At 43.9% G+C, this 18,248-nt stretch overlaps 1 protein-coding gene across 1 annotated transcript in view; it reads left to right on the top strand.

The window, feature by feature from the left end:
- N4BP2 (NEDD4 binding protein 2) overlaps positions 1 to 18,248 on the top strand; it is an 85,039-nt gene that overhangs the window by 30,881 nt on the left and 35,910 nt on the right. The window contains exons 3-5 of the mRNA XM_024211658.2: positions 9,782 to 10,136; positions 14,337 to 15,579; positions 17,838 to 17,962. Coding sequence (XP_024067426.1) covers positions 9,908 to 10,136; positions 14,337 to 15,579; positions 17,838 to 17,962 — 1,597 coding nt within the window. The 5' untranslated portion in view covers positions 9,782 to 9,907. The remainder of the gene's footprint in view (positions 1 to 9,781; positions 10,137 to 14,336; positions 15,580 to 17,837; positions 17,963 to 18,248) is intronic.

The following is an 18,248-nucleotide window of genomic DNA, read 5'->3' as shown; positions in this document are numbered from 1 at the left end:
AATACTTCTGTTAGTCTTAAAGGTGCCACAGGACCCTCTGTTGCTTTAGACTGGTCAGTGTGCGGGGGCGCCGTCAGCTCAGTGCAGAAGGGTTTCATGTCCTGCGAGGGATGCTACAAGCACAACTTCCTCCTTCAGACGGCCATCCAGGAGGTCCAAGAGGCAGTGCGCAGTAGCATGGCTTGACCTGACCAATGCCTTTGGGTCCATACCCCACCATCACATCTTGCCACCCTGGGAGAGTTTGGGATGCCAGAAACCTTCATCCAGATCCTCCGGGACCTCTACAAGGACTGCACCACCACCATCCGTGCCACGGACGGAGAGACGGACACCATCCCCATCCGCCGCGGCGTGAAACAAGGATGCCCCCTTAGCCCCATCATCTTCAACCTGGCCATGGAACCGCTCATCCGAGCCATCTCCAGTGGCCCGACCGGCTTCAACCTGCATGGCAAGAAAATCAGCATTCTGGCCTATGCGGATGATCTGGTCCTGACCGCGGATGACCGAGAGAGCCTCCAAGGTATGCTAGATGCCACCAGCTGAGCTACTGACTGGATGGGGCTCCGCTTCAATGCGAAGAAGTGTGCAACTCTGCACATTGACGGCAGCAAAAGGGACTCGGTGCAGGCAACGGGGTTCCAGATCCAGGGTGAGCCCGTCATCCCCCTGGCAGAGGGGCAGGCATACCAGCACCTGGGCACGCCAACAGGTTTCCTTGTCTGGCAGACACCCGAGGACACTATCCAGGAGATCTTGCAGGACGCTGCCAAGATTGATGCCTCCCTGCTGGCACCATGGCAGAAGATAAACGCCCTGAACACCTTCCTGATCCCACGCATCTCGTTCACCCTAAGGGGATCCGCCGTGGCGAAGGTGCCCCTCAACAAGGCAGACACGATCATCCGGAAGCTGGTGAAGAAGTGGCTGTTCCTTCCCCAGACAGCCAGCAACGAGGTGGTCTACATCGCCCACAGGTACAGCGGCGCCAACGTCCCCTGCATGGGTGACCTGTGTGACGTCGCGGTGATCACCCACGCCTTCCGCCTGCTGACATGTCCCTACGCCACGGTAAGGAACATCACGGTGAACGTCCTGAATGACGCAACAGAGAAGCGGATTGGCAGAGCCTCCTCCAACCAAGACATCGTCACCTTCCTGAGAGGCTCCCTGGAAGGGGAATTCGGATGGGACGGGTGCGACATCGCTTCACTGTGGTCCAGCATTCGCAATGCCACGCGTTGCCTGGGGAAGCGCATCCGCTGCTGCTGGGAGTGGTGCAAGGAGCGCCAGGAGCTGGGAGTCCGGGTGCTGCACATCAGGTCCGACGACAACACCATCGTCACCCTGAGCACCAGGGGCTTGCTGGAGAGGACTCTGAAGGCCGCCATCCACTCGCTGCACGTGGAAACCCTGAAGCATAAACCGGACCAGGGTAAAGCCTTCGAGTTGGACCAGCAAGTGGGACGCCAGCAACCACTTCCTCGCCGGGGGCGGCTTCACCCGTTTTGCCGACTGGCGGTTCATCCACCGTGCCCGGCTCAACTGCGTCCCCCTCAATGGAGCCGTCCGCCACGGGAACCGAGACAAGCGTTGCAGGAAGTGCGGCTACTCCAACGAGACCCTTCCTCAAGTCCTGTGCAGCTGCAAACCCCACTCCAGAGCCTGGCAGCTGCGCCACAACGCCATCCAGAACCGCCTGGTGAAAGCCATCGCGCCACGCCTGGGGGAGATCTCTGTGAACTGCACCATCCCTGGTACTGACAGCCAGCTACGACCTGACGTGGTCGTCACTGACGAGGCCCAGAAAAAGATCATACTCGTCGACGTCACGGTCTCCTTTGAGAACAGGACCCCGGCATTTCGCGACGCCCGAGCTCGTAAGCTGGAAAAGTACGCCCCCCCACGGCTGACACCCTGAGAGCGAAGGGCTACGAGGTGCAGATGGACGCCCTGATTGTCGGAGTCCTGGGCGCCTGGGACCCCTGCAATGAGCGTGTGCTGCGGACCTGCGGGATCGGTCGACGCTACGCACGGCTCATGAGGCGCCTCATGGTCTCAGATGCAATCTGATGGTCCAGGGACATCTACATCGAGCACATCACCGGCCACCAACAGTACCAGGAGGCGTGAGCCAGAGTGACATCGTTCTCCCACTACGAGAAAGGGACCAAGTGACCTTCTACGTTGGATCATATGAACTGGAACCATAAACTCCCTGAACATTAAATCTCACCAAATGAGGATCAATCCATCCTCATCATCATATCCACTCATTATACTCCACACCCGAACATAGCCACTCTATGAACTTCATACCCTCATATCTCAATGCCTGTACTTTGACCCATCAACCTTTTACCCCCAATCGGGGATATTGCAGATTATGTATTCCTTATGCCACCTGATCTTAAACCAAACTTTACACCCTCGATAATCTGTACGTTATTCCCTGATAACCAGAAACTTCTATGCTCAAACTCTGTTCACTTTTTTTTTAACATCATCTTAATAAAATGTTTTTCAAGAGTAGGGTCAGCTTACTTAAATGGGAAATGCGCATCTCTCTCTCTCACTCTCACTCACACTCTGTCTGCAATGCTGTCTCTCCTCTCTCCATTCCTGCTGCCTTGTAGAGTGTGAGAGTTAACCCTTGAGGGCTCAGCCAATTGCTAGTTCATCATTTAGCAGTAAGGCATTTAGCACTAAGGCATTCCCTGGGAAATATTCCACACTTTGACCCCTCCAACTCAACCAAGCTTCACAATCATCATCACTATGTACCAGTATTAAATTGTTTGTTTAAAATTTATACTCTGTGTGTGTGTGTGTGTGTGTGTGTGTGTGTGTGTGTGTGTATGTGTATATATATATATATATATATATATATATATATATATATTAATATTATTAGTCTTTTGTCTGGTGAAAAAAATTTCCCTGGAACCTAACCCCCTCATATACATTCATTCTTATGGGGAAATTGGATTCGCTTAACATAGTTTTGCTTAAAGTCGCATTTTTCAGGTACATAACTACAATGTTAAGTGAGGAGTTACTGTATTTATTCTCTTCCCCTCTTCTGCTTTGAGCTGAAAACTCAGCTGATGGGAGGAATTCACTTACAAGACCCATCTGCATGGAGGAGGGCGAGTAAACAATAAGTCTTTTGTCCTCTTTAATGTTCCACTCTAGTCCATCAGCTGTTGATGAGCCTTCCTTGTAAGGCAGGAACACCTTCTGTTGGTGATCAGCATTTCACATGAGTTAATGTCTCTCTCCTGTCTGGTGATTTACACAGGTGCTGAGGCTTACAATGCAAGCACTCAAATACTACATTACAATAAGGGATACAGATATTATAAGTGAGATTAATACATGCAGCAACTCACAAGCATTCAGTAAAGTCTAACAGTAACCACATTCTTACCATTCTAATACCTATTTTAACAATACTAACATAGAGGTGAGCCAAACTGATCAGCTGTGTAATTATCAATATTCAGTTGAGGTATGAGGGCTTTGGCATGAGGTGGAACCTAGTCTGCCAGAGTCATGTAGTGGACAAAGAACATAATTTCCAATTGCACTTCAATATACAGACCTGAGGGACAGCCTCAATTGTAGGTTCCAGGTAACATAACATGAATCAATCTGTATTTAAGGCCCTGTACTGAGCTCTGGATGGGAGTTCTTTCACCTAGAGCAGGGGTAGGCAACCTGCGGCACGCAAGCTGATTTTCAGTGGCACTCACACTGCCCAGGTCCTGGTCACCAGTCCAGGGGGCTCTGCATTTTAATTTAATTTTAAATGAAGCTTCTTAAAAATGTTAAAAACCTTATTTACTTTATATACAAAAATAGTTTAGTTATATATTATAGACTTATAGAAACGTTAAAATGTATTACCGGCACGTGAAACCTTAACTCAGAGTGACTAAATGAAGACTCGGCACCCCACTTCTGAACAGTTGCCGACCCTTGGCCTAGAGTAAGATGGGGCAGTAACAGCATGCTGATGTAGATGTAGTGAAGGCTAGAAATGGATTTCTAACTCGTTAGCAAGAGGCTGTAATATACTCTGTAGCTCATGGTTTAATTCTAGGTACCTCTGTTGTACACATATCCAGTTAGAGAAAGCAGCTGTTTCATTTCAGCATTGATAAAGAACTGTGCTCCTTTGGCACAGTCTCAACTTCACTGTTTTCACACAGACCTCTTCCCTGATAACTGCTTCAAGGGCACACATTCAGCTTGTGGGTGAATTAAATATTCACCCACAAGATGATTCAAGTACACAAGTGAGTGGGTGTGCAGAGTCCACTTTTCTGGAAATTGCTTTCTTAATAACTCTTCTATTTATCAAATCAGCTCATTAAGAAATGGGCATTTTCTGAAAAATAAGATGGCTTTTCAAATCACAATACCTAAGCAGTTATCCTTAGCCTGGATGAGAGTAAAGAGAGGCAGCTGCAGGGAGCCAGTTGCAGCTCTGTGATCTTCCGCTGCTGCCCACTCCAAAGCAAGTTAGAACAGCAGGGCTGATGTAAAGTCACAGACCTTACACCAGTTGAAGATGAGTCATAGGGGAGCTGTGATCTATCATGTCTCTCCACCAGAACACCCCTCCTTTCTCTTACACTGGTGGAGGAGGAGCTGCTGGCACAGGAGGTGATGGAACTGTTTCCACTGGCAGAGAATCCCCTACAGAAGGGAAATTCTCCAATAGCTATTCCTGGCTGTTCAAGCAGCACACAGCACTCTTAGCGGATTAGAGATGCCAACCCTACCACTCTTTGCAACTTGCAGCTTTTTGGGTTATTCTTAGAACGTAAAAGAGCTCCTAGATATAACAAAATATGAACTGCAAGAAAAAGCAGAGGTGTGTTTCAGAGTAATAAATTGGGTTAGTATGAGCAGAGGGTGGCATAAAAATGCAGCAGATAATATGCTCAATTTGTGCTACTAGAAACCATGTTCTAAGCACAATGCACCACGCTAAGAGTGCACACCTTTCTAAAGATGGAACTGCATTTAAGCTGAATTTATGCATTGTTTCATTAACTCTGTTCCTGGCTCTGTGGTAGCAGGGCTTAAATTTGTTATTCCTTCTTTAAATACTCCATTTTCAATGACATGCCAACCTTTGTGCGCAAGTCTGATTTTTTTCAGTTACCTCTTGTTTTGGCAATTGATACACACACTAATATTTGCCTAGGCTGACTTCTTTTTTGAATTACCACTGTATTCAACATAAATAAAATGCTTTCAGAGCACTTCTTCTTATATATAGGACCTGTTGGTGACTGGATCTTGCCAGGGCACTTGGTGGAGTGGAAAAGAGAAATCACCGTCTCTCCAGATACAATTAGTGTCTGAGCTCTCCTGTGTACAGGGACTGCTTTCTGCACAGAGGTTGAAATCATACCAAAAGGGGCAGAGAGGAGCTTCTGCCATGGCAGTACTTCTCCTCCACAGCTGGTCAGCAGAGCTGGCCAGGTACAGAGGTTTCAGAGTAGCAGCGGTGTTAGTCTGTATCCGCAAAAAGAACAGGAGTACTTGTGGCACCTTAGAGACTAACAAATTTATTAGAGCATAAGCTTTCGTGGGCTACAATCTCCTCAATATAGGTTTCACTCTATATGCATCCGAAGAAGTGGGTTGTAGCCCACGAAAGCTTATGCTCTAATAAATTTGTTAGTCTCTAAGGTGCCACAAGTACTCCTGTTCTTTTTGCAGGTACAGAGGGAAGCACACTCCACCATCCTAAGGATGAATGTACAGAATGCACTCTCCCTGGATGCCAGGGAGTTACGGGCACAATCCCTCCTGGAGCTCCACAGGTGGTGGTGCACCCAGGACTGTCCTTATTCATACGCAAACTATGCAGCTGCGTAGGGCACCAGGAAATTTTATCGGGACGTCTGGTCACCCTACCGTGCACTCACGGGGCGGCGGGAAGTGGAACGTCCCGGCCCCAACCCGCTGTGCTCTGCCGGCTCCCAGCTGCACTGCCAGCCAGAGGAGCAGAGCGGAGTGGGCTAGGGCCGGGTCACTCCACTTCCCGCCGCCCCGTGAGTGTGGGGTTGGGCCTGCCATGCAATCACCGGGCGGCAGGAAGTGGAGCAACCCAGCCCCAACCTGCTCCGCTCCGCCGGCTCATGCTGGGGGGCAGTTTCCCCCTTACCCGCCAAGCCTGCTCCTGCCCTCCACAAACCTTGGGTGCAGGTTCCCCCCTCCCCCCGCGGAGGCCTGGGGCCAACACCCCCGCCCCCGCGGGGGGACTGTGTAGGGCACCACAATGTCTAGGGACAGCCCTGGCTGCACCCCACCACCAAGGCAGGGTTTTGCTTATCAGGCACAGCTAAACTCACAACGATTAGACATTAGAGATGCCACTTTTAAAGTATTTGTGAAGAACCTGTGAGAATTTGATGCTAGGCAGTTGTATGCTCTGCATAGACTTCTGAGTATCATTAATGAGTAATTCTGGATTTATTTTTAAAATATTGCTCTAATGTTGGTGGGGGGTTTGTGGGTTGTAGGTATATGATTGATATCATCAGCTTAGCTCATTTCAAAGCTTTCTTTCCTAAGTAGAAGTACAGTACAGTTGCTTCCCGACTTACGGAAGCGTTCCGTTCCAGAATGCCTTGCGTAACTCGAATTTTGCGTAAGTCGGAAACGTATACCCGACAATTATGCCGTCCTCCCTCCCCCAAAATGAACCAGGGTGGACCAGCAGCCCCCCATTAGCTCCCCATTCCCCTAAGTTCTCTGTGCAGCAGCCGCCCAGCAGGCTATCAATTGCCGGGCAGTTCAGCTGCCCGTCTCCCCACTACCTTGTGCTGCTCCTGCCCTCTGCCTTGGAGTTGCTCCCGGGAGCCTCCTGCTTGCTGTGCGGGGAAGAGGGGACAGAGGGAGGTTGCTTGCAGCAGCTGCTGTCTCAACTTGCTGATCTACTTAAAAAGGCAGTGTACTTAGAGTGGGGTCATGCTGTCTTCCCTCCCTCCATTCGTGCTGCCTTGTGTAGAGTGTGAGGCTATATTAACAACAATGTGTTAACCCTTGAGGGCTCAGCCGGGTGCTAGTTCATCATTTAGCAGTAAGGCATTCCCTGGGAAATATCCCAACTTCTGCCGTCCTCTGACTTCACCACCTCAACCAAGCTTCACAATCATCATTGCTGTGTACAGTATTAAATTGTTTAAAACTTATACTGTGTATATATGTGTGTGTGTGTGTGTGTGTGTGTGTGTGTATATATGTATATATATATGTATATGTATATAAAATATAGTCTTTTGTCTGGCAAAAAAAATTTCCCTGGAACCTAACCCCCCTACCTACATTAATTCTTATGGGGAAATTGGATTTGCTTAACATCGTTTTGCTTAAAGTCGCATTTTTCAGGAACATAACTAGAACGTTAAGCGAGGAGTTACTGTAGTTTACTTTCAAATGTTTATTTTTCATTGGTGATACTGCATTCTGATTCAATGTTATAGCCAACATGGGAGATGTGAAATCATTTGAAAATATAGCTCCCATTTATTAAAAAAAATATTATGCATATTGGAAGACATGCTTAATACATAAGTGAACTTTCCTTCAAAAGCTGTGTGTTCTGGTTTGGACACCAGCTATAGGAGAAATTTAGGATACTTCTGTGGACCACTGTTAGATCCTTCACAGAGTTGCCTCTTCTGTTATACCAATAAAAACTAGCAGGATCTTATTAAAGGGGACAAGATAAAGATGCCACATTTATTATGATAACAATTTGATTTATGACCAATAACTAATATTTTAATTCTTATACACACACATTATACCTAATACCTATACACACACACACACACACACACACACACACACCCATCAGATGTTCTGCAGCTGCTGCATAGTTACCAGTCCTGCTTGAGTCTGTGGCTTGAGTTTGCAGCTTGGGTTCGTAGCTTGTGGCAGCTAGGACGAGCTGGGTCTCTGTTGGGCATGCACCGATGCCCTTCCATGTTGGCAGCAGAATGTTACCCTCCTCCAAAGTTTTCCATTTTACCCATCCTTTTTGTAGGCTTTAGTTTGAATCCAGAGTCTATAGGTTTTGCTGTGTTACGCTGCCTCTGGGTTTGGTGATTGATCACCCGTCAATTGCAGACATGACTTTCAGCCTGGGACCGGGCTTTGATCTTCCTTCTATTGTACATTTTCTTTTTAGGGTGGATTCTTCTTACTTTGTTAGGGCTCTTGTCTGCATCTTCAGCCGTTGGTGTTTGAACTCTATTTAATTAGGACAGGCTGGGGCTGGAGGTTGATTCCATCATCCATACATACCTCATTCACACATCTAAACTAAACTAATAAGATTACAGCAGGGTTTGCAAAAATGAAGGTTGCAGCAAGCCCTTACAAAATGGAGTAAGCATTTTAAAATGGGGTTTGAATTACAATATGGCAAACAGTGAACAGAAGTTACAATATAGACAAGTATAATGGATGGCAAACAGTGAACAGAAGTTACACTGTAGGCAAGTGTAAATTACAATACTGAAACAGTGCAAGTCTCAGTGATTTAAGCAGGAATTGGATTGATAGTGAAACTTACAAAGGCAGCTGACTGTTAAGATGCTATGGCTTTTAACAAGCATCTTAACTGTTAATTAGCCAGTTATTGGGGTAACCAGTTTTATGAATGAATATTGTTTCATTCATAAAACTTTACTTATGAAGTTACATTAATAAAGTAAACAATTAAAAACAATTTCATTCATGAGTCCTACACTTCCATCTACCTCAGGGTTTCTCAGGTCCATAACCTTGACATCTAGGGAAGAATATGTAAACCACACAGGTTTCCAATTTTATTAACTAAACTAAATAAATAAGCAAAAGTGTAAACAAGTCAGATTAGAATAAAGTGGGTTAATATAAAATTAATCTAATTATCAGGTTAACTAAACCATATCAAATAGAAAATTTAGTAACTACCTGTACATAGTCCTTTATAGTGTTTTCTGCTGCTATCAGTTTGAATGCACAACAACAAAACTTTGAAGTTCTGCATTATAAAGAAAAAGCAGCCTTACCGTATACATATATTGGCTATAGATATAGATAGCTAATTGCTTTCCATATTGGCTTGGTGTAATTAGTGTGACACAAAGTGTTAGTTCATTTTGCTACCTGAAAGTCAAAGAATTTTTTTTTTTAAAGGGCTTCTGCACTTTTTCACTTCATGATCTATAAGCACCTGAAAGGCTTTTAACAAGACTTCTGTCTGCTTGTTTTTATCTTTAGAAATATCAGGAATGTTAAGTTTAGTCTTTCCTGACTTTGCTGGAAGACCTCTGGAAGATCTTGGGGATGTTTACTGTGATCTCTAACACCTTAATAGAGGGAGTGAGGGTGCTACATCTTTAACAAAGGGTACATTTCCCCAAAATGATGATTGGTCATGGAAATTAAATGTGTTAACAGAAAAGGGTTTAAAACTGATTAAATAGTCCTTCCCCTTTCACTTACTTTCTTGGATCTTGTAATACCTTTTCACTAGTTCTTCTGTCTAGATAGGACCTGAATATCTAGTGTAAAAATTTTTTTAAATAAAAATAGAAGCTCTTCCTTCCCATCCCTCAAAAAAAAAAAAAAAAAAAAGAAAAGCAACCCCCCCCAAAAAATATAAAATAAAAAGCTTTTCAAACCTTTAAATAGCTAAGAGTTAATGCAGTGGAAATTCAGTTGCCTATTTTTAAGCATTTCTCCATTCTCTTCTTTCTAGGTCTGCTATTGGTAATGTGGCCATCGGAGAGATGAAAGGTATCTTGCCTTGTTTTCTCTGAACTTGACAAAATCAACATCATGTGGGCAAAATAAAACAGAAAAGAAACTTGTTCTGAATAACAGAATGCCAAAGAAAAGGAAAAATCTGGGTGTGAGTCCCTCCAGGAAAATTGTGGATTCGGAGAGAATGGCTGCTTCTGGTGAAGGACTGGTACCACCTCCAGGAGATGTGTCAGTGTCACGAGCAATTTACAGTGTCAATAAGGAAGAGCTCTTAAACAACATGTCAGAAATGTTTTCTGATCTGGATCCTAGTGTGGTTTATATGGTGCTGTCTGAATGTGATTTTAAAGGTAAATAAAACATTTGTTATGTTAACAGTTGGATTTCATAGGCAAATTCTGCTCTCAGATAGGCAGTGCAGCTCCGATGGACTTCAGTGTTTTTAGAGGTCAGAATTTAACTTTTAATGAATACATGAGTGTGATGGGGGTATTCATCACACATTAGCCCTGGAGGGGTTAATATAGGCAAGAGAAGCCAATTAACCATTGGCTGCACCCAAAAAGGAGCTAGGATGCAATGAGGCTTAACTGGGGATGAAGCTCACCTGGACAGAAGCAGGTGGGGCTTCTGTAAAGCCAGGAAGCTGGCAACAGATTGCAGTGAGGAAGCCTACTGTCATGCTCCCTGATACAAGGGAGCAGAGTAAGAGCCTGTACTAGGAGTGTGGGAAACAGTCCAGAGAAGGAGCAGTAAAGGCTGAGAGAATAGACCTGAACTGCTGGTTCAAGGGCCCTTGGATGGAACCCAGTGCAGAGGGCGGGCCTGGATTCCCCTACAAGCCACTGCGGGAGTGGCGCAGTTGGTGCAATGGCTATGAAGACTTCCTGAAACTGTGTGGAGAGAGACTGGTGAGACCCTGGAAGGGAAGGACAATTGTGATTTGGCCGGAGGGCTAAGCAATGAAGGAGATGAACTGCAGCTCCTGACCAGTGAGAGAGGGGCCACAGAACGAGTGACTGTGGCAATAGGCTGAGCAACTGCCGGCTGGGGCATGGACGGTGGTGAGCTAATTCCCCAGATGAGCCACAAGGAGACTCCATCGAGCAGCGAGTAGCAAATACCCCATTACAATGAGTCATAATACTTAGGAATTTTATAGCACTTCTCATTAGGATGACCAGATAGCAAGTGTGAAAAATTAGGACGGGGTTGGGGGTAATAGGTGCCTATATAAGACAATGCCTGGAATATTGGGATTGTCCCTATAAAATTGGGACATCTGGTCCCCCACTTCCCATGTAGGATTCTCAGATTCATAACGTTTTTGTGATGATGGTAAGTAGAAATATGTTTTACTTAATGAAGTTAGGTGGCTTGCCGTAAGCCATACAGCAAGACCATGATTGAGAAGAGAACCCTGCTTTCCTGACTGACATTTCTGAGCTTTAATCACTACACAAGACTGTCCCACATTCTGTATGGGTGTATGCTACATATCAATCTCTTGTGATTTTACTAACCTGAGTATATTGTACCTGTAGCTCTGTGTTTTGGGTTTTGTTTTTAAACTCCCATTTTGTGCCAGCATCACTGGTCACTTCCCTGAGGCTCAGTTCATGCAGGATGCATTTTATCTGTGTTTTGCACTGGAATCTTCAGCAGGCTTCCTTGGACTGTTTTCCTTCCCTCATATTCCTTTGGGGTTTCCACTATCTCAAATTCCTTAGCCTCCTTTACTCTTTCTGGTAGATCTCGTCTATTTTTGTGTGCTCACTTATCTATTTCCATTATTATTCTAAATACAAGTTCACTGGCACTTGACACATAGGTAATGGGGGAGATGCAGAGTGCAAGTCCAGGAGGAGTTATTTTGGGGTGGGGATGTCAAATACAGAAGTATATTGGCTATATGTAATGAATTACATATAAAGTGGGATTTTACCAGGCATATTGCCAAGAAAGGGAAAGAATGAAATGTCTGAAATATTTATTTGAAAGCTAGTTATCCCTAAATAGTGCTACATTACTTACTACAGTAACTCCTCACTTAAAGTCGTCCCGGTTAATGTTGTTTCGTTGTTACATTGCTGATCAATTAGAGGAAATGCTCATTTAAAGTTGTGCAATGCTCCCTTATAACATTATTTGGCAGCTGCCTGCTTTGTCCACTGCTTGCAGAAAGAGCAGCCCGTTGGAGCTAGCTGGTGAGGGCTTGGAACCAGGGTGGACCGGCAGCCCCCCCATCAGCTCCCTGCTCCCCTAAGTTCCCTGTGTGGCAGTCGTCCAGCAGGCTATCAATTGCCAGCAGTTCAGCTGTCCCTCCCACCACTGCCATGTGCTACTCCTGCCCTCTGCCTTGGAGCTGTTCCCAGGAGCCTCCAGCTTTCTGTACGGGGGAGGGGAAGTGGGGGGCTAATGTCAGGGTGTCCCCCTCCCCCTGCTTCTGCCTCTCGCTTATCTCATCTCCATAGAGCAGGGGGGAGATGGGACAGGGCTCAGGACGGAGGGAGTGTGCTGACAGCAGCTGCTGTCTCAACTTCCTGGCCTACTTAAAAAGACAATCTACTTAGAGTGGTTCTGCGTACTTAAAGGGACAGTGCGCATCTCTCTCTCACACACAGGGTGTGCGTGTCTCTCTCTGTCTGCCATGCTGTCTTGCCTCCCTCCATTCATGCTGCCATGTAGAGTATGAGGCTACATTAACAACAATGTGTTAACCCTTGAGGGTTCAGCCGAGTTCTAGTTCATCATTTAACAGTAAGGCATTCCCTGGGAAATATCCCACCCTCTGACTCCACTACCTCAACCAAGCTTCACAATCATCATTGCTGTGTACAGTATTAAATTGTTTGTTTAAAATTTATACTGTGTATACATATAATATAGTCTTTGTCTGGTGAAAAAAAAATCCCTGGAACCTAACCCGCCCCATTTACATTCATTCTTATGGGGAAATTGGATTCGGTTAACATCGTTTCGCTTAGTCGCATTTTTCAGGAACATAACTACAATGTTAAGCGAGGAGTTACTGTATTGTTACCTAACCTAAATACTATTTTTAATGTTAAGTGCAGGCATTTACAAAGTTTATAATTTAACAGACTTTTCATGCCATTTAGCTATATAATTCTTACCCCTTTCTAAATTGAAGTTGATATCTTTACCAATTAAAAATGTTCTTTAAAAATTTGTTTTTTTTTAAAAAGTGTGGTAAAATAATAGATTTATCTTGAGGTTGACTGAGAATACATTGGGTTATTAATATACCCACTAAGGGAATTGTCATTTGCAATAATTTTGGTAGATATGTAAAGTGTAACAGTTGCATGTTTTATTCAAAAGAATCTATCCACAAAGATAATCCTTTAAAAATAAAAACCAATAACACCCACCCACGCAGGCCACTTGTGTGACTTACTGAAGGAAGCATGCTTCATAAACAATATGTTAGCAAAAAAACTGGATTTTAGACCAATTATTGAAGTATTAAAGATTTCCCTTTGCTTGTCTTTAACTCTACTCTGTTTGTGCGTGTGTGTGAGTACGTGTGCATGTGTGGTTTTTTTTAAACACCTCCAGTGTTTTTCCTCTCCTTCAATATATACCTTGTTGTGTTTCTCTATACACATTTTGGCTGGATGTGTTTTCAGATAGGCCTGGCCAAGTACTCTGAGGGAGCAAATAAGATGGAAGGGGGAGAGAAAAAGTCTGTTTCTCTTCTCAGTAGATTCATTCTGTCGTCTTTGGCATGAAGGGGTGGTTTTTGGCTATTATTTTGTTATCTTCCTCCTGTGAACAGATTTAAAAAGGGAAACTTATCACTATCACTTTTTAATGGATTGGTAGTTGGTGTAATAAACAAGGAGGAAAGGCTAGCCAGATTCTCTAAATTAAAGGGAAGATCTACCCAGCTGTGCTGAAAGAGCTGGACTTTAGGAAAAATCCTTTTTATTTTTTTAGTGTGCAGTTTCTTTCTACGTAGCTCTCTGGAATAAACAGAAAAGTTCCAGCTTATTTGAGTCATCTTAAGACTCCCTCGCCCCCAATTTTTTTTGTCATTCGCTCTTTTAACTAGCCCTGACTATAATAAAAAAAGATTTCTGTGCCTATCTTTTTTTAATTTGTACCTCTACAATTCTCCTTTTAGTGACTATTTCAATTTATTTAATCCTATTTCTCCTGTGTTGTATAGACTATAAACAAGTATTCCATTTAATCAGTCTGTGTAATCTTTTTCTTTGTACCCAGAGTTAAATTTAGCTCCACAGTTTATTTACTTTTTTGCATATTTTGTTGTTATATTGAAGTGTGTGCAGATTCAGTTGGGTCTTGTCCCCAGTGAGCAACATTTGTTGTAAAGGTAGGAGGAAAGTATGTTAGCAAATTAACTGGTAAATTTTCTGTTTACTATCTCTGAAATTCAGGGTTTGATGTAAATATTTCTTGATTTATAGATTGTAAAAAGTTATTTAAATTGGATTAAAATTAGGCTCTATTCCTTACCATGATCATTTTCTTTGATTTATTTTCTTTATCTTATTTAACAGTTGAAAATGCTATGGATTGTCTGCTAGAACTTTCCACAGCTGCTAAGGGAGTAGCATCTTCAAAAGTCTCAGGTTTTGATTCAATAGCATCATCTCTATCTCTTGTTAACCAGCAAAGCTCTGTTGCAAATGAAATAGTGGGCGAAAGTTGTGCAAAAGAAGATATTGTGAACTTTAAAGAAGAATCAGAAAAGATCCCATCACCTGATATTCAGCTGACTGAAGAGCTAGATTCCTTGATACAAACTGCTTTTGAGAAATACAATCTGAAAGACAAATTGTATGATTCCACAAATGACAAAATCACAGGAAAGCAGCCTATGACATTGGACCAGAGTAATTCTAATGGCATTAATGAATTTCCTGAGAGTGAAAAATCCAGTTTAAGGTTTAATGTCCTGCTTTCTCTGCAGCAAGCAGAGACAGAGAATGAGAAGTTAGAAAACTTCTCTATGTTAATCTCAGAGGGTCACAAATCTTCTCAGCCAGCTGTAAGTAAATCTAGCATTCAAACAAAGGATAGTTCATCAGCTGACATGGACATTTTTGCACAAGTATCAGTAAGCTCTAGTCTGCCAGAAATTGATACTGACAATGCTTCAGAAGTCATTAAACCAACAAACTCGGAAGTGGCTTGTAGAAAGCTTGATCAATCACAGAATATTGTTTCAGACCATGGAACTTTGAATTTCTTCCAGGGAGCTGTAGAAGCTGGTACAACAGCTAGTGGAAATTCTAGCTCAAAATGCCTTGAACAACAGGAAGGTGTAACGGCTGTGTGTAGTGGCCAAAAAAGCATTTCTCTCCCTGAAGTGTGTGAATCTCTTGAAGGATCCAGTTTCAAATCGCCACAACTTGCAGATGTTCAGCAGGGATGGAATTTACATTTTTCTCAACCTCCACAGCCTCCTTGGAATCCAATGGCTCCTGTGTTTTATCCCTCAAGTGGAAGTCACAGCTTTGTAATTCCAGTAGCTATCAGTCCGGGACAATGGAGGCCTGTTTCAGACTACAGAACGCATGGCAAAGGAATGCCTTTTCCTCCTCCAGTGGTTTCACATGTCTGGGATAGCAACGCTTCTCCGAAGGTATGGGGAAATCAAGATGGAATCCAAAAAATGAACCTCTCTCAAGTACACCAACCACCTGTTTGTCCGGTGATGAGAAAAAAGACACATCTTGTAGGTCAAGTACTTGTTCTTCTCAGAGGGGTGCCAGGATCAGGAAAATCTTTTTTGGCAAGGTAGAACATTTATATTATGTGTTTATAAGAGAAATCACTTAACACAGTGGTCTCCAAACTGAGGTCTGCGGAGGAATGTTCGGTGGGAGCTTGGTGGGGCCCAGGCCAGCCCTTACAGGGGGTGGGGAGGGAGCGCCACCCAGGCCTGCTCTGCTCCCAGTTGCAGCCCTGGCCGGGGCCCTGCACCCTAACTGTTGCCCTGCTCCCAGCTGAGGCCACAGCTACAGCACTGGTCCTGCTCCCGACCATGGCTCCCAGAGTGGTGCGGACAAAAAAGTTTGGGGACTACTGACTTAACAGTATTATTGTAGGATTTATTAACAAGAGAAAGCAACAACAAAAAATAGTTTCCTGATGTTTGCAAATGGCCTAATTTAAGCCCCAATTCATCATCCTGTCCAAGCTGCACTCAGACATAGTGGACATTGACAATTGCAGGGAGCTGAGCCAGTTGCATCTACCTGATCCTTGGCCAGCTGTTGCTGGTGGAGGTTAGAGCAATTGGGGGCCTACTCTGTCTGTCACTGGTGCGAGCTCCATAATGGAGCTTATGCCAGTGGAAGGGGGAGGGATAGTTCAGTGGTTTGGCCTGCTAAACCCAAGTTTGTGAGTTCAATCCTTGAGGGGGCCATTTAGGGATCTGGGGCAAAAATCTGTCTCGGGATTGGTCCTGCTTTGAGCAGGGGGTTGGACTAGATGACCTCCTGAGGTCCCTTCCAACCTTGATATTCTATGATTCTATGAAGATCAGGTTTAATAGAGCTCAGCTCCACCATGCCCCTCCTGTCCCTGGGCCAGTTCTGACATGCCCCCACCTCCACATGGCATCAGGGATGGGTTTAGCTGGGAATATGTCAGGTCTGACAGGTTTACAATTGCTGACATTGCCCCTGGCAGAATTCTCCGTAAATCTCTGGCCTGTTTAAGTTCACTTTAAACCAAATAAGTAGTGCATAGTGAACTTGAGAATCCAGCCCTTTGTTTTCTGGGCAACTCCTAGAAAGCTTTTTAATAGTTATACTTTTAATATACATATAGTAATCAATTTCAGACTTCTGTAGAAATGTCATACTACCAGTTATGCAAATAAAACTTTGTGTGGGACTGTTGATGCAGAAGCATTTCATTATATACAGATATTTATTTTTCTATTATTATTAGGTATTTTTTTAATTCTATTTTTCCCCTTGCATTTTTTCTGTCAAGTTAGTCTTTAATTTCTTTTCTCTTACTCTATAGTATGAATTCTTGAAGTGTCTTCCCCACTCTTTAGATATGTTTTTACTCCAAACTATTATCATTTTTTTTCCAATTACTTTAACTGTCCCCTTCCATTAAAAATATTTGAGGGTCCTGTCATCCCCAGCACAATATTCTCCTGCACAGAATACTTGGAATATATGAGTTGCATGCTCATTCTTCCAGCAGGACATGGGGTTCCGCCCCTCCACTGCTGCCTAGAAGAAATAGGGGCATTCTGCTTCCAAAACCCGAGTTCCCAGGGTTTGCAGAGGTATAAGATGATCAACACGGAGGCTTTGTCCTTCTCTACCCCGTTCTATTCTTCCCTCCAAAACCTCCCCCCTGCTTCTCAGCAGAAGGAACTGGAGGAGCCACATAGCTAGGGCATTTCCCAGCAGCTGCTTTCATAGGGACCAAATGCCTATAACCTCCCCATTACAGGGTGACAGTTGTATTGTCACCTACCCTCTTCTTGGGGCTGAACCTTCCCTCAGATGCATTTGTTCCCTGTGTCCCTGGGAATGAATCAAGATGTGTGTGTGCAGGAGTCAGTAAACCTGTCATTGAGACGCATCTACTACTGGTTTGGAGGGTGTCCGCCAGGTCGGTGGGTGTCCACCAGTGGATAAACCACATATAGCACTCTGCACATGGCACAAGAAGAAATTTTGAAGGCGCCTAAAGCACTCTCCCTTTTTCACAGAAAGTGCTACAGGATCTTTAATATCTATTAAGAGAACACAAGACTTCAGTTTGAAAGGTCTTGTTCAAAAAATCTGTACATAGTAGACTCAATGAAACTTAATTTTTCTGCAGTGGAAGAAAGTAGGGTTGAGGCAAACTTGCTAGGAATGAAAACTGCTTTTTTAGAACCTGAGGCTTAGATCACTAAGCCATTCTCTGTTGTATATCTTATGTAAACCCAAAAGGAGTTAATATTGGGTTCACACATATTGTTGATAAAAGGGGACAAAAATTGGAAAAATGTATTGTTTTATCTTTGTGATATTTCACAGGACTTTGCTTGAGGATAACCCAAGTGGAATCATTCTTAGTACCGATGATTACTTTTACAAAAACGGACAATATCTGTATGATGCAAATTGCTTAGGAGAAGCACATGAGTGGAACAGGAAACAAGGTAAGAACTATATAGGGGATTACCTCAACTGCTTTGCGGATTGCTGAAAGCTATTATAAAAGCAGGCTTTCCTGTAATTGCACCACAGGATGAGCTTTAATCCCCTTTTAGAGGTATAAATTTTAAATAATATTGACAAAAATGGGATCCTAGACTCCAGAATGGCCTATCTAATGTGCTGTTTGCTAACAAATGTCCAATTCAGCACTGAAGGATTATTTTCTCCTGGAATTATATCAGGGTATATATGTTGCATTAGGTTCTACTTATTGAGTGGTAATCTGTG

This window comes from Terrapene carolina, unplaced genomic scaffold, assembly GCF_002925995.2.
Source record: "Terrapene carolina triunguis isolate 2854851 unplaced genomic scaffold, T_m_triunguis-2.0 Scaffold66, whole genome shotgun sequence".
NCBI lineage: Eukaryota > Metazoa > Chordata > Testudines > Emydidae > Terrapene > Terrapene triunguis.
The sequence above is the reverse complement of the archived record's forward strand: the minus strand, read 5'-3'. Positions and strand labels throughout refer to the sequence as shown.